Source organism: Gavialis gangeticus, unplaced genomic scaffold (assembly GCF_001723915.1).
Source record: "Gavialis gangeticus isolate Ggan-Ray unplaced genomic scaffold, GavGan_comp1, whole genome shotgun sequence".
Taxonomy (NCBI): domain Eukaryota; kingdom Metazoa; phylum Chordata; order Crocodylia; family Gavialidae; genus Gavialis; species Gavialis gangeticus.
The window spans coordinates 68,977,479-68,996,399 of NW_017728993.1; the positions used below are offsets into that span (position 1 = coordinate 68,977,479).

General features: G+C 45.6%; 1 protein-coding gene across 3 annotated transcripts in view; it reads right to left on the reverse strand.

Moving 5' to 3' along the window:
* Window positions 1-18,921, reverse strand: part of FAM78B (family with sequence similarity 78 member B) — a 35,508-nt gene that overhangs the window by 371 nt on the left and 16,216 nt on the right. The window contains exons 2-5 of one of the 3 annotated variants that reach the window (XR_002094744.1): window positions 15,142-15,646; window positions 14,703-14,860; window positions 2,075-2,209; window positions 24-1,120 (exon numbers count right to left, since the gene is read on the reverse strand). Coding sequence is in view for 1 of the 3 variants with exons in the window: in XM_019501953.1 (XP_019357498.1) it covers window positions 15,124-15,646 (523 nt within the window). In the remaining 2 variants the exon portion in view is untranslated. Of the gene's footprint in view, window positions 1-23; window positions 2,210-14,702; window positions 15,647-18,921 lie in introns of those variants that run through there. The other 2 variants (XR_002094743.1, XM_019501953.1) reach the window with 2 other exon arrangements.

Consider the following 18,921-nt stretch of genomic DNA (forward strand, 5'->3'; position numbering starts at 1 on the left):
CCCTCCCCCCCCCCCCCCCCCACCCCCAAGAAAAGGAAAAAAAAAAAAGCCCATTTAGAGTGGCTACAGGCGTTTGCTATGGCCTCCATTTTATAAACATAACATTAAATAAAATGCAAATAAATAAATAAGTACAATAAATAAATAAGTACAATAAATAAATAAGTAGAATAAATAAAGAAATACACAAAGCAGCTTGCACATACGTGGGACAGCCTCCTTGAGTGGCTTTGACTGCCATTCTGGTTGCAGGAAGGCTCCCTGCGCCCCCAGTGAGTCCACTCCTAAAACAGTGTTACACTGAGTGTGACGCGTGCATGCGCGCGCACACGCACGCACACACACACATTACAGAACATGTGTGCACACACACATGCACCTTGTTTATGAAAACTCCTCTAGGGTAACCACAGCATAACAGAGGTGTCAAACATACAGCCCATGGACTAGATCCAGCCTGCAAAGTCCATCATCTGGCCTCAGGGTTCTCATGGGATGGACAACCCACCTCTGTGGGCCAGATATGGCCTACAGGACTCATTGCCACGAGCTGCCAGAGTCCTTGTGGTGGCGGCATTAATCCTTGCTGTTTCACCACAGCTTCAGAACTCAGGAGTTAACACTGTTTGCCTCCCTTACTCCCTAGTCCTTATGTGCTGCCACAGTTGGGGTTTTCAGTCATCCCTGGTGACTAAAATCAGCAGCAGGGGAAAAGAGGGGGCAAGCAGCAGAGGCACACCAATACGATGAGGAGATTAATGCCAGCATTATGACTCACAGGTCATCTGGCTTGCAGGACACCTTATGATCTGGATCTGGCCTATGAGGCCCAACTAGTTTGACACCCTTGGCATAAAGGGTGTGTGACAGGCGTCAGGGTTTCAATGCACAGTTGCCACAGCACAGCTCTAAGTGGTCTCAGGCAGGCATGTGGCTTTCAATGGCAATAGTTTTAAATTCTCACTCCAGGCTCAACATCAATTTGTCTAGACAGCGAGTAAGAACAGGCTCTCTTGTGAGGCTCATGGTGCTTCCTGCTTCTGGGCAGCTGGCACTGCTTCAAGAGCTACTTTCAGGGCGGTAATTTCATGCTGCCAGTGGAACTCAGCGACAGGCACAGCTGTGAAAATGAAAAGCAGCAAAGGAAAAAAGTAGTCCAATGTGTAAGGCCCTACTGAACGGTCCTGTATGCTGGCTGGGCCCCAGAAATAGGAGAACAGGGGTAGGTGCACTTTTCCATGACCTGGGTCCCCTGTCCCTCCCTGAGATACAAGATGCTGGCTACAGTAATGGGAACAGGGAAGGAAACCATAAGCATTTCAAACAGGAAACCTTCCGGCCTACTGTTTCCTATGGGATGGCATCACACCAGGACATTGCTTCTCTGGGGGCTTGATGACACACAATCTGACCTTGAGGTTCACCATAGTACCAGAAAGCCTTGAGGGCACTGTATTTGGGCACGATGTCACTGCTCAAGGCAAGCATCAATCCCTTTGAAGTCAAGGCCAAGACTCCCACTTGACTTCAGCGGCATTGGATCAGGGCCAAAATAACTACGGCACCCAATTCCTGCTGATTTCAATATCTCCAATGCTAAGGGCCTGTCTACTCCTACTGTACAGAGCTCAGTTCCATTTTGAGTTGGCTCGTTTTTGGCTGTCAAGTAACTAAACCCAGCTGAGATCCAAATGTGAACACAGCTCCAAGGAATCAAAAGAAAATGAGCTTTTCCCCAAAGGCATTAAAAAAAACAAAACAACCTGAAATAAAAGGTAGAGTAGCACTAGCAGGCAGTAGAAAACATCCAGCAATGGAGACACATGAAGTTTTCTACTGCAATCTCACTCTTATACATGTCCAGTAGCTTCTGATGAGACAAACTATCGATTCTCCCTCTTCCACATGCACGCACACACAACAGCAACAACTTTGCTCTGCTTCTCTAAATGCTGCTCAGCTTAAGACGCTACAAAAGTAGGATGCTTTTCACCTTGAGGACAAAAGCTGCAGGAGGATTGCAATGGATTAGAGGAAATTTATCTGCTTAGGGCACATCCTTTGAATTGTGTACCTGTCTGTTGTCATAGCTCTGGATACCTTCAGAGCTGAAGGGCCTCCCCTGCAACATGTTCTTGTTTGCTTCATATTTTATTGTAGAGAGCTTAAATTCAATGACGCCATAGAAAATCCAAAGCTAGGGAGACGCCTAGAGAAATATGCATGAATGTATCAATAAAACAGGTATTCATTGTGTTGATGCTTGGTACTTGCATACAGCCTCCTATCCACAGAATTCAAAGTGCTTTAGAGATTAATTCAATCTCAAAAACTCCCCTGCTTTGAAGGACTAGCACCTTATTTCACATGAAAAATAAAGTTACCATATTTTCTTACTCCCCCCACCCAAAATAAGTATAAAGCTTCTTTTGGGAAGGCAGAATGAAGAAAAAAAAAGATTTTTCCAGGCAACTGAATTCTAGCCAGTTGGAGCAGGGGCAAAGTCTATTCATCAGAAGCTAAAGGTTTAACCCCATAACAGCCACTGCCAAATGAGCAGCAGCTTCTGGCTGCTCAGCCAAAAGCTGCTGCCAATTTGGCACTGCTTGTGATATGGTTAAATCTCTACATTTTGTCTGAACAGCAAACTCTGCATCTCCTCCATGCAGCTGGTGGGACTCAGCTCCTGGCAGCCATTCCAATGTCCCTATGCCTCCATTCCAGGACAGAAATCAGCTTCTTCACTTGAAACATGCACCCTAATATTAGAAAGCTATTCTTATGGGGAAAATGTACATGATTTATACATGTACATATGGTAAGAGAGTTGCCCAAGTGATGTAATGAGTAAGTGGCAGAATTGGAAAAAGAACCTAGGTCTGTCTTTTCACCACTTAGCCATTCTCTAAAAGAGTTAGATGCCTATGTGGGGAAGATGTAATTATGCAGGAACATGACATAGCCACTGACTTATTAAAAGGACATCATGAAGTGTGGTCATCCCCAACCCTCCATCCTTAAAATACACCAGGGTCAGGTATGATTCCCCCACTCAGCCATGCATTATCGCTTCAGATTCCTCACGAGTGGAATCTTGTAACTCCTGTAACTCTACTTCTCTGATAAGTTTTTGTTCAGCAAAGTAGCTCAGGACTTTCATGAACTTTTCAACACTCCCTCACAGGAAAAGCCCTATTTTCCACAGTTAGCATCAGGACAAAAGTTGTCATTTGCCATCATAAGGCTCCCTGGAACAGATCCTTCCTTGCTAGCTCCATGAGCTATGAATTAACATGCTGGACGGAAGGTTATACAGCAGGTGAATTTCAGGGCCAACTCGCTACAGATATAAACAGTCCCATGTTTGACCATTTATGTACAAACTGACATTTAAAAAAAAAAAATTTCCTTATTAACCTATAAATGCCTTTACAGCTTTCCAGTGACCACTGCTGTAGCTTCTTATGAACTGAGCAGGTAGAGGGGAAATTATTTTCATAAGTTATCCTACATTCACTCTATTTAGAGCTCCCAGCCCAATGCACTTGATGAGCATCTTAAGATCTTCAGTTTCATAGATTCATAGATGTTTGGGTCAGAAGGGACCTTAGCAGAGTTCAACCCCTTGCCCTAGGCAGGAAAGAATGCTGGGGTCAGACTACTCCAGCCAGGTGCATGTCCAGCATCCTCTTAAAGACCCCCAAGGTAGGGGAGAGCACCACCTCCCTTGGAAGCCCATTCCAGATTCTGGCAACTCTCACTGTAAGAAGTTCTTCCTAATGTCTAACCTAAATCTGCAGTCCATCAGTTTGCAACCACTGTTCCTAGTTACTCCAAGGGGTGCCCTGGTAAACAGAGTATCTCCTATTCCTTGCTGCCCTACCCCAATTTCATAGGTAGCCACAAGATCGCCTCTCAGCCTTCTTTTGCAGAAGCTGAAGAAATCCAGAGTCCTCAATCTCTCCTCCTCGGGCTTTACTTGCAGGCCCTAACCATACGAGTGGCCCTCCTCTGAACCCTCTCAAGGTTGTCCACATCCCTCTTGAAGTGTTGCGCCCCAAACTGGACACAGTACTCCAACTGCGGCCTGAGCAAGGCGGCATAAAGGGGAAGTATCACCTCCCTGGACCTGTTTGCCATGCACCTGCTAATGCGTGATAAAGTGTGGTTAGCTTTACTGATCCCTTCGTCACATTGACAACTCATGTTCGTCTTAGTGTGAACAATGATTCCAAGATCCCTTTCCGCTGCTGTGCTGCTGAGAAAATCATCTCCCAATCTGTAAGTGTGCTGATGATTCCTTCTCCCTAAATGCAGCATCCTGCATTTGTCCTTATTGAACTGCATCCTATTCTCTTCTGTCCACTTTTCCAACCTGTCCAGATCCGCCTGGATTTGTTCCCTACCCTCTAGGCGTGTTAACTTTACCCCATAATTTGGTATCATCTGCAAATTTGAACAGAGTGCTCTCCACACCCTCATCCAAGTCACTGATGAAGATATTGAACAGCACAGGTCCAAGGACCAAACCTTGCGGGACTCCACTGCCCACGTCTTACCAGACTGATACCGACCCATCCACCACCACTCTCTGGGTGTGACCCCTAAGGCAATTTGCCACCCACCTGACCGACTGTGTAATCATCTACATCACAGCTGCTCAGTTTATCTGTGCAAATAGGATGAGATATCATACCGAAGGACTTCTTAAAATGTAAGTAGATGACCTCTACCTCGATTCATACATCTAAACATTTTGTGACCTGGTCATAAAATGAAACAAGGTTAGTCAGGCAGGATCTACTTACTACGAATCCATGCTGGTTGCCCTTCAGCATTGTTTTTCCCACTGGATTCCCACAAATGTGATCCTTAATATTTTTTTCAAAGGTTTTCCTGAGGATAGAGGTGAGACTAACTAGTTTACAGTTATCCATCTAGTCTTCCTCCCCTTCTTTAAAATAGGGGCCATATTGGCCCCTTTCCAGTCCTCTGGGACCTGACATGAGCACCAAGAGTGCTCAAACAGCCATGCCAGTGGCTCTGCTATGACACTGGCCAATTCCTTCAGTACTCTTGGATGAAGCTCATCCAGGCCTGCTGACTTAAACACATCCAGCCCCTCCAATTGTCCTTTCACTAGGTCAGCACTAACAGTTGGTGGGTTGGTGTCCCTTTTTGTGCCGGTCTATGATCCAAGTGGGAGATTTGTTCTGATCCACGTTCAGGAATATAGAGGCAAAAAACTCATTGAAGAGCCGAGCTGAAAACAAAACTCATTGAAAACAAAGTAGCCAGGAAAAGTGCATACTTGGTGTTAAGGGTCTCATTACTTAGTATCTGGTGTCCACACATGTCCATTTTCTACTCTACTCACTACTGTTTGACTCCACTTTAATTCTGCATAAACGTTCCTACTTCGTATACATAAAAAGGAAGCAGCTGGTGTGATACAGTAAAGAAATACACTAGCCAATGTGCTCTACATGCCCTGGTGTTAAGTTTATCTTTGGTTACAAGGAAACAATGCCTGTTGGGCGTCTGATCTTAGGGTGGGTTGCATGTTGCTCACATATGCCCACGCAGACAGTTGTGATAGACCATTCCAATTTTGGAAAGCCCCAAGGTAGGAACCAGAGGAGGTGGGACAGGTGAGGGCTAAGGTTGGTTTGCAGACTGGGTTGGCAGTCATTGGACTAAAACAGAAAGGGTTGATGCAGAGCAGGAGATGCTAGTGCAGGACTGAGATGGGAAACCTCCCCTGCACCTGGGTAGGGCCAGCTAGGTTCTGATTTTCATGAGCAATGGAAATCATTTAAGAAACAGAACCCACCTCTTGAGTCACTGCCCTCTAGAGTTTGGGAGACCTGAGCAAAATCAGCACTTAAGGGAGGCACGAGGAGCAAAACTTGCCAAGCCAGATTCCCCAGTTGGTGTAAATATCAGTTAATACCACTGAAGTCAGCCAAGCTACACTGGTTTACACTGGGAAGAGTCTGGCCTGAAATGTGGATATAGCTGCAGCTTGTGTAGCAGCTCCTGATTCATGTCTCTCCACCAACAGCAGACCAAATAATCCCATGTCCTTTTGGAAAAGTACCTGGGAAATTACTCAAATCAGATCCTTTGATCAAGAATGGGTAAACATCCAGCCTTTAAGAGGGGTGAATGGGGACAAAAGTGCAAGGCAGAAGAATGGGAAAACATTAACACCCTGCATGCAGATCCTGTGGCACTAGCACAGGCTCCAGCATCTGCTCCAAGTTCAGCCACTGACTCAGTACAATGCGCTGAGATGATGGACCAGAAGGACATCCCCCAGATTCCATCCCACCTTGCAGGAAAAATAATTCCAGAGGTGAGACCCCACACCCTAGGTCACTCAAGGTACCAAGACTTTGCCTCTTGAACCCAGTGTTATTCTGGGAGATGAAAAAGCTAGACACACTGTACTTGGACTCTTTTTCTATCCTAGATCCTACTGTCCAACTGCAGCCATTCCATTTGGGACTCATCATCCTCCCATTAAACAAACACCTCAAGTGAAGATAAAACCAAGCCCAAAAATAAGTAAGAGAATGTTACTAAATAAGCAAGACTCTATCACAGCTGTCTTCCCTATATCCTGAATCTAAGAGGCTGGAATGATCTTTACCCTCTTTCAGTACTTTCCCAGGCTCCTGTACGAAAAAGCTTAGTCCAAGACTGAACACCATTCAAGTATTGAAGAATAAAACCTTGACTCTGCTGGAGTCATTTGGCAAAGCCCCAGTGGAAATCAATGGGGCTTGGAATTCACCCTGGTTTTGGTATGGCAAACACTGAACTGCATTCAAAGCTTCCAAGTACCCTAAAACACAGCTGCAGAATAGGTTATCTGGCCACAATCATCCTCTGCAGCTGCAAGCTTAAGCAACACCAGCTGACTCAGAAAAGCAGCTGAAGGCATGGATGTGTAGCTGATGGAAATCCTGAGTCAAATATTGTTTCCCTCAAGTAGAGGATGCATAGGATTTATGCAAACACCTTTCCTCACCAAGACTAATCCTCAAGAGAGCTAGAAATTGGCACAAACCATTAACCATGCACCAGATATGGTCTACCAGGCAGTACTCCAAAACAAGCCATAGAAGTGGCATCTGACTATCTGAAAAATCAAAAGCCAATAGCAAACTTAGCCAGTAGAAAACAAATATTCCTATTGCACAGGCCAGAATTTTCACAAAGGCTCAGTACCTACAGAAGGACCCAGATATTCAACAGCATCCTGCATGTGAGCAGCTATTCTTGGGAACAATGGAAAATCCCCACCATCATGCACACAAAACTAACAGAAAACCATGCATTTCTGGTTGAGGAGCCTTTTTGACAACCTGGCTTTAAAGAGGCAGATTTCCTGCTGAGGAAACAGCCACCAGACCACAGGGGAACTATGGAGAGCAATGCCCAGTCAGTGAAACCAATGTTTCCTACTGCTAGCTTTTTATCCCAGAGAGCTCTTGATTAACTAGATGTTTTTGGCTGCCCCCAGGGCTTTAACTTTCTCTTGCAGCTCCAAGGGCACACACTGTCACATCTTTCGTGCACCAAGCTCAAGCTTAAATTCTGAAATGTTTCTAAATTGGCTTTGTTCTGGTTTAATGAGACTGCACAGACCCTAGCCAGATCAGAATGACTGCCTGGCATTATTTCTGCTCTCTTGCATGCTTTGCAAGGTCATTCCCAGAAGCAGCAGTATTAAACTGTTTGCCCAGCCTCACAGCTATCACAGCATTTCCCTCCATGATATCTTGCACAGGACCAATTCCAGACCTCACAGGTGTCAAACTCCCATCACATAGAATATCTTTCATTTGAGGGCCATTCCTAGAACACTAACCTCAGTGGTTGCCTCTCTCATGCTTTTTACTGGTATTAAGATTGGTGGCTGATACTAGGGAATTATCCCCAAAATGGGGACCAACATTCTTCCCAGACTGTCTGCCCCCTCTCCCAAACCTCCAGAGCAAAAAGGCAGAGCATGGACTTTAAGAAGACTGGACAGGGAACCCAGATTGAGGAGCATCACAAAGCCTGTAGGCTTCAGAGCTTGCATTATGGGGAGACATGAGGGTCAGAGCCAGCACCTCAATTTAAAGCCTCCCTTGACTTAAATGCACTCAAATCATTTATACCAGTTCAGGATCTGGCCCAGTATCTTTAAAATGCTTTAGAACAGGGCTGCTCAACTAGCATCCCATAGGGCTTGTCAAAGCATCTGCTAGAGCCATTGTGCTGGCATGGATCAGGAACCCACAGGGTAAACTCCGTCACTGTTCATTCCTGCACCCTATTGTCTGCTGGCAGATGTGGGGTCTTCAGTCACCATCAGCGACTGAAATCAGTGACAAGGGAAAGGGGGGGGCAGGGTGAGGGGAAAATGTCCACCTGGATTGTGGAGTCATGCCAATGCAGCAGTTACAGCAGATGCATTGACAAGCCACCGTCTGTCACTAGAGGTGGGTCATCCAGCCCATGAGAGGACCCATGATCCAAATCTGGCCACTCGGGGCCAAATATATTGGACAGCCCTGCTTTCAAAGAATCCTACTGCTTGAGGTCCACGTTCTCTGCTGAAGAGATTACAAGGGGCTGTGAAACACAAATGTGAAAAGTTCTGAAGTGAACTCCATTTTGCTGTCAAAATGGCTATTTATCAAACATTGAGGGTCTTTTTTCTTTTTACCAAAATTATTGAAAATTTTTGAAAGATTTCCAAAACCTGCATTTTCAGTGACACAGCCATTTCAAAAACCATTCTGGTGAAATTTCAGTCTAAAAGAAAATCACAGAAAATACCACCAAGAGGAAAAACTAATCACCTTAGCAGTTTTTCTGTAAAAGTTTAATCAAAGAAACCCATTCCCTACTCCCAGAAAATCTCTCTCTCCTACAAAAAACTTCAAGAAGCTCTTTTTGATGACTACATCTGGATTTGACACCCAAACAAGCAGGCTGATTTTCTGAAGCACTGAACCCCAGCAATATGCACTACCGTCAGACCCTCCACAGACTAGGCCACTGTACCTGGAAACATTGGGCATGGGGTTTCAATATTCAACGTTTCCAGTATAAAAAATAAGAAATGTATAATTAAACGCTACAGAAAATAATAAATCAAGAAGCAAAAGCAAGGGGACTGGAAGGAAGTCTGAGAACTACATGTAATAAGTGTGGGGGTGGGAAGAGAAGGGGGTCTGGAAATCCTCTGCTTCTGGATGTAACAAACGTTCTGCCCCATGGAAAGCACACAAGAGAGCTGAAGATTTGGGGAAAATTCTGCACGTGCTCAGTTCTGAAGCCTCATGCCTCTTAGAGCAGTGTTTCTCAACCCATGAGTCGTGACCCAAAAGTAGGTTGTGAGAATATATGAAAGGGTCACAAACAAACTTTAAAAATGGACCCATCAACTTAAAAATCGATGGGAAAAACATAGGAAACCATGGATTTTCCCTTGCAAGCTGGCAAAGTTCCAGCCTGCAAGGGGCTGCTTGGGGACCCCCATGTCCCACACTCCCCACCCCTGCCCCACACACTGGGGAGCTGGGGCCTAGGGGCAGCAGGTAGGGAGTGAGAGGCACAGGGTCGGGACTGATCACTGATGTTTATAAATGGGTCCTGGTACAAAAAATGTTGAGAACCACTGTCTAAGTGAGTCCAGGGCAGATTACAATCAGCTGTGTGGGAAGGGGGCAGACTTGGCCTTTTGTGGTCCATGAACCAGCAGTGCTCTGTTGTACCCTGTGAAAGCCCAGCAGTGCAGTCCATATTTTTTATATATATATATATATACACATACACACATACATACACACACACACCCTCTGAGAACGGAAAAGTTACTTGGGCTCTGGCTGAGTGAGATGAAGGACACAGGAGCTGTAACCACGAGGCTGCAGGGCAAGCTGCTGACTGCATACATTGAGGCTGACTTGGACAGGATTCACTCCTCCAGAAGACAGCAGTACTCTTTCCATTCCTCCACAGAGGGAGACTGTACTCAAGAGGCTCCTATAAAGGCAACAAAGTCCAGTGGGGGGGGACCTTGTCCAGACAGCCTTTTAGCAAGTGTGGAGGAAAAACCATGCCAACAGGTTTCAGGGCACACACACTTAATCTTTGGAAGGATGAGGCCTGCCAGTTTTCTTCCTTCAGCAGCTAAAATAATTGTATCCTGGCCAGGAAAACCCAACTCCTTATTTCTAGTGATTTTTGCTCCAAAGACCCTGCCGTCATCAGGCAGGAATAGCTCCTGCTGAACCAAAAAAGAAGACCTTTACCTGCAGAGAGGCAGGGCTCCAAAGTATGGCTGACACCCAAACAACTTTGGGGGCTCGGTGTAACCCCAATGTTGCCAGAGCCCAGGGCAGGGACAGTTTCTCCATGGCGAGATACAGCAAAACAGCAGCACTATCCTAAGGAAGAGAACAAGATGCCTCCATGTAGACCAGGGATGTCAAACTCATCTAGCCTTGCAAGCCTGGACACTGGGCAGGTCTGTAAGCGGACCAGGATGGACTTCTTGTGCAGCACCCCAGCACTGGGTCTAGTGCACATGCAGTGTGTAGTACACACCAGCCCTGGGGCTCACTGTGCACATGCGCCCCAGACCGAGCACTGCAAGCAGTACAGAGGATCAGTCTAGGGCACCACATGCAGGAAGCCCATGTCCCAGACCTAGCACATGCTGCATGCAGCACATAGGGCTTAAATGGTGCCCTGTCAGATTGGCCCTGTGTGCTGGCTCTGGCACAGCCCAATCCAAACCATCCCCATAGCTAATGCACAGGGCCGAGCCAATGGGGCACAGCATGCAGCACACACTGTGGACAGACCCAGTGTTGTGTGCAGTGTGAGCAGCACTGGGTTCAGCCTGTGTGCATATGCAGCATATGGGGTCACGGCCAACATATGGGTCAATCCATTTTTGCTAAACGAACCTAATCATTTGCACTGCTTCCCCCTTGAGGAACAACTGCCCCTAAAGGCTGTCCAGCAACCAGAAGTTTAAGATATACTATCATAATTAATCCTTTCTGGGAGTGGGACTGGGAAAGAGAAGAGAAATTCTCTCAGAGGAAGGAGGAAAAGAAGGAAATGCCATAAGTTATAATCCACAGCATTTCTCTCCTCTCTCATCATGACATCTCATCATCTCCACAACCACCAGGGATGTCACTGAACCCAGGTACTGAAGAAATTGCAAGTGGTAAGGAAAAAGACAGAAAGATCCAGTAATCTCCCAAAAAGCCTCAACAGTGAGAAAACTGCAGGGCAGTTCCCAAAGACAACATTTCCCAAACAGATACAGCTACTGACTAGAGGTGTCATTTCACTCACAGACACACAAGTCCAAGCATTCTTCATAAAAGCTACCATCCTGTTGCTACAGAATGGGAAAACCACTGAGGAATTTTCACGAACAACCATCCCCTTTTCCCTAGAAGGGAGTGAAAATATTTCCTTCAGCCCCCATTGATGGTCTCCAGCCCCTACTACCCAGGCTTCATAGCAGGCAGTATGGTCTGGAAGCATTAAGTGTGCAGATCTTTAGTTAACCCTGTTCTATGAAAGGCTGGGAATGAGGTTTTCCACATGAACAGCCATTTGTGTTGGGAACAAAAAAAAACCCCACCCCAAACAAAGCAAGCCTCCCAGATTCTTGCAACCAACTTCTGTCTGCAATAAAAGTGTCCAAATCCTGGAGTATTTCAAGCTTTTTTGGATACCAAACATAATCAGCATCTGGTTCACCTCAAGCTGGGTATGCCAACATTGCTCACAATTTGCCTCTTGACTGAGAATTACTTTTGCATTTATCAAAGAAGGGTGTGAGGGGGAGGGGGAGAGGCTGGAAAATTAGTGCATCTTAAAAGTAAAGGACACCTAGATTTCCCTTAGATTTCACTCAAAGAATGGAAAAAACTATGGCAGCTCCTACATTCACAACTACTTGAAACACACCAAGATGCATGCAACATGTCCCAATTCTTTTTTTTTTTTTTAAATAAATTATTCTTGGGAAGAGGAAGGTAGTTCCTCACAATCTGGAGTTTGAGAAAATTTGCAATGAGATTTATTTTGTCCTTCTGAAAGAAGGGGGGAAAATGCTGCTGAGCAGTAATGAGAATGGGTCAGGGCTGAAGAAATCTCACTCAAGTCCCTCCTTAAATCAGAAGTCCCCAGTTAGTGCTAAGGTGAAGCAAAACATCTCAGAGGAAGGACTATAAACTGGAAACACCCAGCATTAAGCAGAAGGTCACTTAGGGTGCATGAGACAGTTGGAGGAATAGCCATGCAGCAAAATGCCAGTGGTCAAACATTGCCTTTTATAACCTGTCACTCACAAAAACAGGTGCATCTCCCTGAATGAGGTGTTAGTGACATTGTCTATTATATATTTTGTTGTTCCTGTACAGGTTGTGAGAGATGCCTTTGTTCCTAACTTGCTTTGCCTTGTTAATTTATTGGTTAGCAATTGAAGCACCTCTTCTTGTTTTGTTCAAGGATTGGGAAGGGGACTAGGACTTTGGTTTGTTTCATATCACTACCCCTTTTACCTTCTTCTGTTGGCACATGACTTTCATTTCAAGTTACTTGCGACTTTTTCTGTTGTAGGTGGGAAAAGTTAACTGGATAAGCATTGCAGCGTGGTGAATCCAGCTACAGCTACACACAAATTCTGTAAAAGAATTGTTGCATGGCCACAGAGGTGGGAGTAGCCACTGCTGGCAAGAGGTCAGTTAAAATCTAATACTGGAAATAGAGATTTCCCAATGATGCAAGCATGTTGGTACTTGTGCTCTGTGTTGGGAGCTGTATAAATAGATAGGAAGGGCATGTGTGCCCAAAATCTTGCAAGTAAAGAATTTTTTTTGCAGCTATCTAGTTGGCCTAATAAAGGATATCACCTCTACCAAGAGTCCTGATTGCTTTTGCCTATAGACCAGCATGGCTACAACCTGTATCCCAGGTTACAGTACTGCATTCCTGCTAGGTGTTCTGCATTTTCTCTGATACCAGCTGAGTGTTCATCTCTTCAGAAGGGAATGCTCTCCAGTGATCCCTTTTAGTTTCAGTTACTCTTAGGAAGTACGTGTTGGACCAGAAGTCCTGATGTCACAGGGACCTGATAATGGAATTGAAATGTTTTCTTCTGAGGGCCAGAAACTGGCCCTGTTATAGCCTCCCCCTGCCTAGCAACCAGAACAAAGCAGCCACAGTCAGTCAGCCGTGCCCCATGAAATCACCCTGCGTGGCCACTTCTATGTAATCTCTGCCTCTCGTCTCTGTACAGGAACCTAGACCCAGAGAGAAGGGCAAGCTTTCATTCTGTTGCATTTTGCCTAGCACAGCTCATGAGAACTAGCCCTTAATATCCAGAGGCAGGCCAGCTGAATAGCTACTGTGTTAAGTAGCCCATTAAAAAATATACTGGTGCTTTTAGTTCAGTTCCTGTGAGGGCAGGTGTTTATCATGACAGAAACCACTACTCAAGTAGATAGGCAGTCTCCATAGAGAGGCCAGAACCAATAAATTGTGGAAACCAGCTTATTCTGGACTACTGAGCTGCCAGATGAGCAGAGCTGAAAAAGATAAGGACCTTGTGGAGAAGCTAAATCAGCTCCCCTTACAGTGTACAGCTGAGATCACCACCCTAGTGCTATGCTAATCATGGACTGCTGTAAAGATGCTATGCCACCAGTGGCTATAGGACTAGGTGAGGAGGTGGTAAAGCAAATTGGTCGTTGAAGTTCCAGTTGGTCAACACAACTAGAGGATATTGATTTCCACACTGCTGACGGGATTTATGAATGAAACCACAGCGCTGATAACAAATGCATGTAATCTGTTGTGTGCTAGAGATCTAAAGCAGAGCTGTCCAAATTTTAAGCACCCAGGGGCCACATGCCCCTAAGGCTGCATCAGTGGGGGCAGCAGGAAAGTTAGACACTAGTCTCTGGGCCACATACCACTTGGGCAACCCACCACTGCACCTATGCAGATGCCCCCACCAAAACTGCTCTGTGCATACATACCCACAGAGGGGGAGCCTAAAGACAGCAGCTTCTGTTACAGCTAGAGCAACAGGGGACCAACAGCTGGGCAGAAGCCCAAGCATCATAACTTGCCACAGACAGTCAGATGGACAGTTCTGATCTAGAGGGTAGTGAATCCAACTTTTTACAGAAGCAGGACACTGGCTGCTGTGGTTCCCCTTCTTTACCTATGGCAGGTTGGAGTACAACCCTGTTGTATCAGGGTTGATAGTAGTTTTATGTACAGTTTAGATTATGGCTGCATGGGATGGTTTGGATAGGGATGCTCCTGCCACAGGCAGAGGGTTGGATTAGATGACCTCTGGAGGTCCCTTCCAGCCCTGCTTCTCTATGACTCTATGACTAGTTTACACTGTACTTCGGTTCAGCACCAGGGACAGTTCCCCATCTCTTACTGTAGCTAAGAGGAACACATGGCGTGGGTTGTTACTCTTCCCCTCCCACCCCCACCCTTGTAAACATTCTTTTAGTTCCAATGAGCCTGGTGTTCACTGATTATCAATCAAAAATGCATAGGTATAAACACTGTGGAAATACACCCTCCCCACCCCCCACCCTTACCCTCCTGTCAGCTCATACAGTCGGATTGTATTAGAAGACCACAAACCATTGGTAGGCATAGTCTCCATTTCTACATCTAAATTGGTTGGGAAGCAGCATTTGCCACAGGCACTGTTTGATCATATTCTTGCTCCTTGCATTTTACTGCAAGAGAATATGAATTGTTCTGGTAAGAAAGCTTCTTTTCCAGCCAAAATACCCTAGAAGAACAGAAAGAGATAGGTACTTCATTGCAAGTCCACCAGCTCAGCGAGTCCTCTTCTGTGACACAGCACTGGCCATGACGGGTAACACTTTCACTCTGAATACAGAGAAGCCCTATTTCCATTCACAACTGCAAAGGCAGGTGAACCCAAGAGGTCTGCTTTGGCTCAAAATTCCAGTTCATTTGCACCGTACTGACAGCATTGTAGTTTTCAAATGCACACACCCACACTTCCCCCCACCCCCCCCCAGTAACCTTCTACTTCGGAGGTATTACGACAATAGGCTGGCCTCTCTTGGGTCGCCACATGAGGACTTGGGCATCGTTGGCATTGGGTTTCACTAGTGCATTTGGCGGGATGGGTTCCATTCTGCTCAGGATCCTGGGCTGCTCCTGCTGAGTCCTGCCCACAAGCCGGGCTCGCTGCCCCAGGAGTTGCATGGGATCGACCTCAATGTCCACTCGCATCCTCCATTTTATAGTCTGCAGGATGATTTTTTCCTTGGTGGTGGTGTTCATTGCCACTAGCCATGTGGTAAAGCTCTGGTCCCTCTTAATTCTGGTCAGCAGTGGCACATTGCTGTCACTCACTGGGACAGCCCACGTCACGCTGGGGTAAAAATTGTCATTCATACTGACCGAAAATCTGGAGATCTTGTTAGTGGGCCCAACCAAGGTCACTGTTTCTGTGGTGTTCCCATACCAGGGGTAACTCACCCCATCCGAGTCACTGATGGCTTTTACTCTCCCTTCTCGCAAGTCAGGAAGTTCCCAGCTTGACCTGGCAAAAAACAAAAGATTACAGGGGAACTGCTGGAGAGCTCCTGTAGCTATGGGGGAATTATGGTAAGCAAGACTCTGCTAATATTCGTAAGAGGAAATGTTTGGCTGGAGTGGGGCAGGGGAAGAAAAACACAGATAAGAGGATAACAATTTAGTCCTTCAAAGCCTGTTGAATAAATCATTGCTGCATCATCAAAATTGCTTAAGTGCACTCTAGATAACACAGGGCAAGCTGGACAATCTAGTCACATCACAGCTGGCTCCTGCTGGAGTCCCCTCAAAGGATTCCACTTCACTGCCAAACTAACAGCCACTGTTGAAGAGTACTCCAGTGAGACAGGGATGCTCCCTGTTTTACTGAGAGGAATACCAAAGCAGGAGAGCAGGCCAGGCTGAGTTTCTCCAGGCCTGCCAGGGGGATTTAGATGTACTGCATATTCTCATGCTAATGGCAGCTGCAGTGAGGCAATGCCTCAGTCAGCTTTGCAAAGCTCAGCCTAAGGAACTTGACCAATGTCCCAAGCCAAGTCAATGGCAAAGCTGTTTTCTACCTAGCAGTTTTGTACCTTACCCACATGACCACCCCCTCACCTCCCACCCCACCACCACCTTCCCAATAAACTCATCTGAGTGCAAACAGCAGAATGTTTGTCAGGCTCAGGAATTATTTGGCCACCTGCAGGGAGCAATCAAGTGCATCCTCCCAGATGAAGTTTCATTTTAATTCCTGGTTTCTTCGCTGATTCAGTCCTTACTAAGGGAGGCCTTTGCTTTGCCAGCACAACTGTAAGTTAATTAGACTGCAGTCTAAATGGCTCTGGCAAATTTCACTTCTGAGTCAGTCAGGTCACACTCTCCTTAATCGGCTATTGTGCCAGGGAAAAAACAGCCCTTTTCTACCTGTCAGTTGCAGCAAAGCTATTAAATTAACAGCACAGTCAGGGAAATAGCTCCCAGAGTTCTGTGGCTGGGCCTGGTATTTTTTCCTTTAACTACTGCACATTAATAGGCATAAAAACTAAATCCCTGTAAAAAGGAATATTCCAGCTGAGGTCTTTAGGTGGTATATCCCGAGGGAGATGGGGTTTACCTTTTTTGAGAACCCAAAAGAGCTCTTTAACTTTGTAAAAATACCCACTAAAGACCGCTGAAAACCGGACCTCCCCCCTCCCCATTCTGAAACAACTGGCTCATTGAAATTCAGTTATTTAAATGCCCCTACATGCTGTACTAAGCAGTAAAATGCACACATTCATAAGTCATTTTATTATTGCCCTGTCTTGGGGTAGAGAAGCACATTGGCAATCTGAGTCTTCACCTGCAAAGGTTACAGCATCACTGTAGAGTACCAAGGGAGGGGGAAGGGTCAGAAGAGGAGTATCTCTTATCAAATCAGCTTGTGCATCCAAGAGCCTCCAAGGTCCCCAAACTGCCTACTACTGTTCCCCCTAACAAGTGCATCTGGGTTAAGTTCTCCTGAGAAATGACAAAAATCTGAACTCTCCAACATTCCCAAGCACTCACAAATCAGTGCAAAAAATAATCTGATCTGCTAATTGAGTGCAAGAATCTGGGTCAAGTGTTCACTCCCCAAGACAGGAGCGGGCAGACAATAACTTCATAAATGCAAAAGCTGCTTTTCCCTTTATGTGGGACTTGTGCAGAACTCAACAACAACTGAACTCTACCCCAAGCTTGAGCCATTTAATATCTAATCATCAAAGCCTGCAGGGTGCACCACGCAGGAAAATTTTACAGTAGTGGTTGAGCCAGAATTGAACTGCCAAGTAGTTTTAAATCACACTTCTCCCCTGGTAGTTCTGCCAAAAACAACTAAAGAAACAATCACCGTGAAAAGCCCCAAATTATGCTGTTTTCCAACTCTTTCCCAGTGCACCCTTAGAAGGCTCCAGCTTCTATAGAGCTTTCACTTCCGCCCACTCAAATGGCAGAGCTTTTAAGGCCCAGAAAGGACTGTTTTGATCATCTAGTCTGACCACACGGAGCACAAAATGTTATGCAGTGAGCCCCACAGCAAGGAGCACACTAGCAGGCCCAAGAACTTGAGTATCAACTAAAGCAGTCTTTTTAGGAAGGCATCCTACTTCCATTTAAAATCACCCTGTGATGACTAATTTACCACTTCCCTTGATAATTTGTTCCAGTGGTTAATTACTCTCAGTGTTACACAGTTGTCTTTTATTTGCCATTTCAATTTTTTCTCACATCAACTTCCAGACATTGCATCTTGTTAGAAACTGCTCTACTAAATTCAAGGGCACCCAAAGATTAAATACATTCTTCTTGTGCAGGTGCTTAGCAATTCTACTCAAGCAACCTTTTCACCTTCTGTTTGATAAGTTAAATAGATGGGGCACCTCCAGTCTCACTGCAAGCAGGCTTTTGCATTCCCAAATCGCTCAAGTGGCTTTTCTTGAACCCTCTCTATTTTTTTCAGCATCTTTTAAAAAAAGCAAGTGCCAGAACTGTGTTCCAGTCATGGTCTCCCCAGTGCTACCTCCACAAAGAGAGAGAGAGGTAGCTAGCCATGTTTGTCTGAAGTCAGGCACAAGGAAAGGTAGGGATGCACCTTACATGCTAACTGAATCAGAGATGCTCTTTCCTAACCAAAAACAAGAGCTCACTTGATCAGATGCTCCACAAATTTAAAAAAATCCTTCTACCCCTACTCAGTCTTCCCCTGTTTATATATCCAAGCAGGGAATATATACTGTGCATACAATCTGTACCCATTATGACTCTTAGCTACAGCATTGCACTGGAAGATCATGGCCAGCTGGATATTTTCCATGACCCAAGTCCTATTCTGGTTCACTGCTATCCATCCTGTGACTCTGGACTATATCCTTAGCTCCTAGCTGCCTGATATTTGGCTGTATTCAAATGCGCATTTGACTGTGCTTGGGGCACCAAGCAATCCAGATCACTCAGCATCAGCGACCTGTTGTCATTTGCTTTTAACATGCAAACAGTCTCTGTGTCACCTGCAAATTCTGAAAGCCATGGTTCTATATCTTCTTCCAGATCATTGATAAAAATACTGATTATACTGGGCTCAGAAGCTGTAGAGAACTGCCCCACTTGTTGATAATTCTCAGGGACTGCATTTCACCATCAGCCAGTTTATCTTCTCCCCTACATGCTTATTCTCTTCCACCACCCTTCCCCCCGATCATCCCAAAGACCCACAGATACCAGCCCAGACATTGGTGTGGGATTACAGAGACTTGGTGGGACTCCAAGCATGATTGG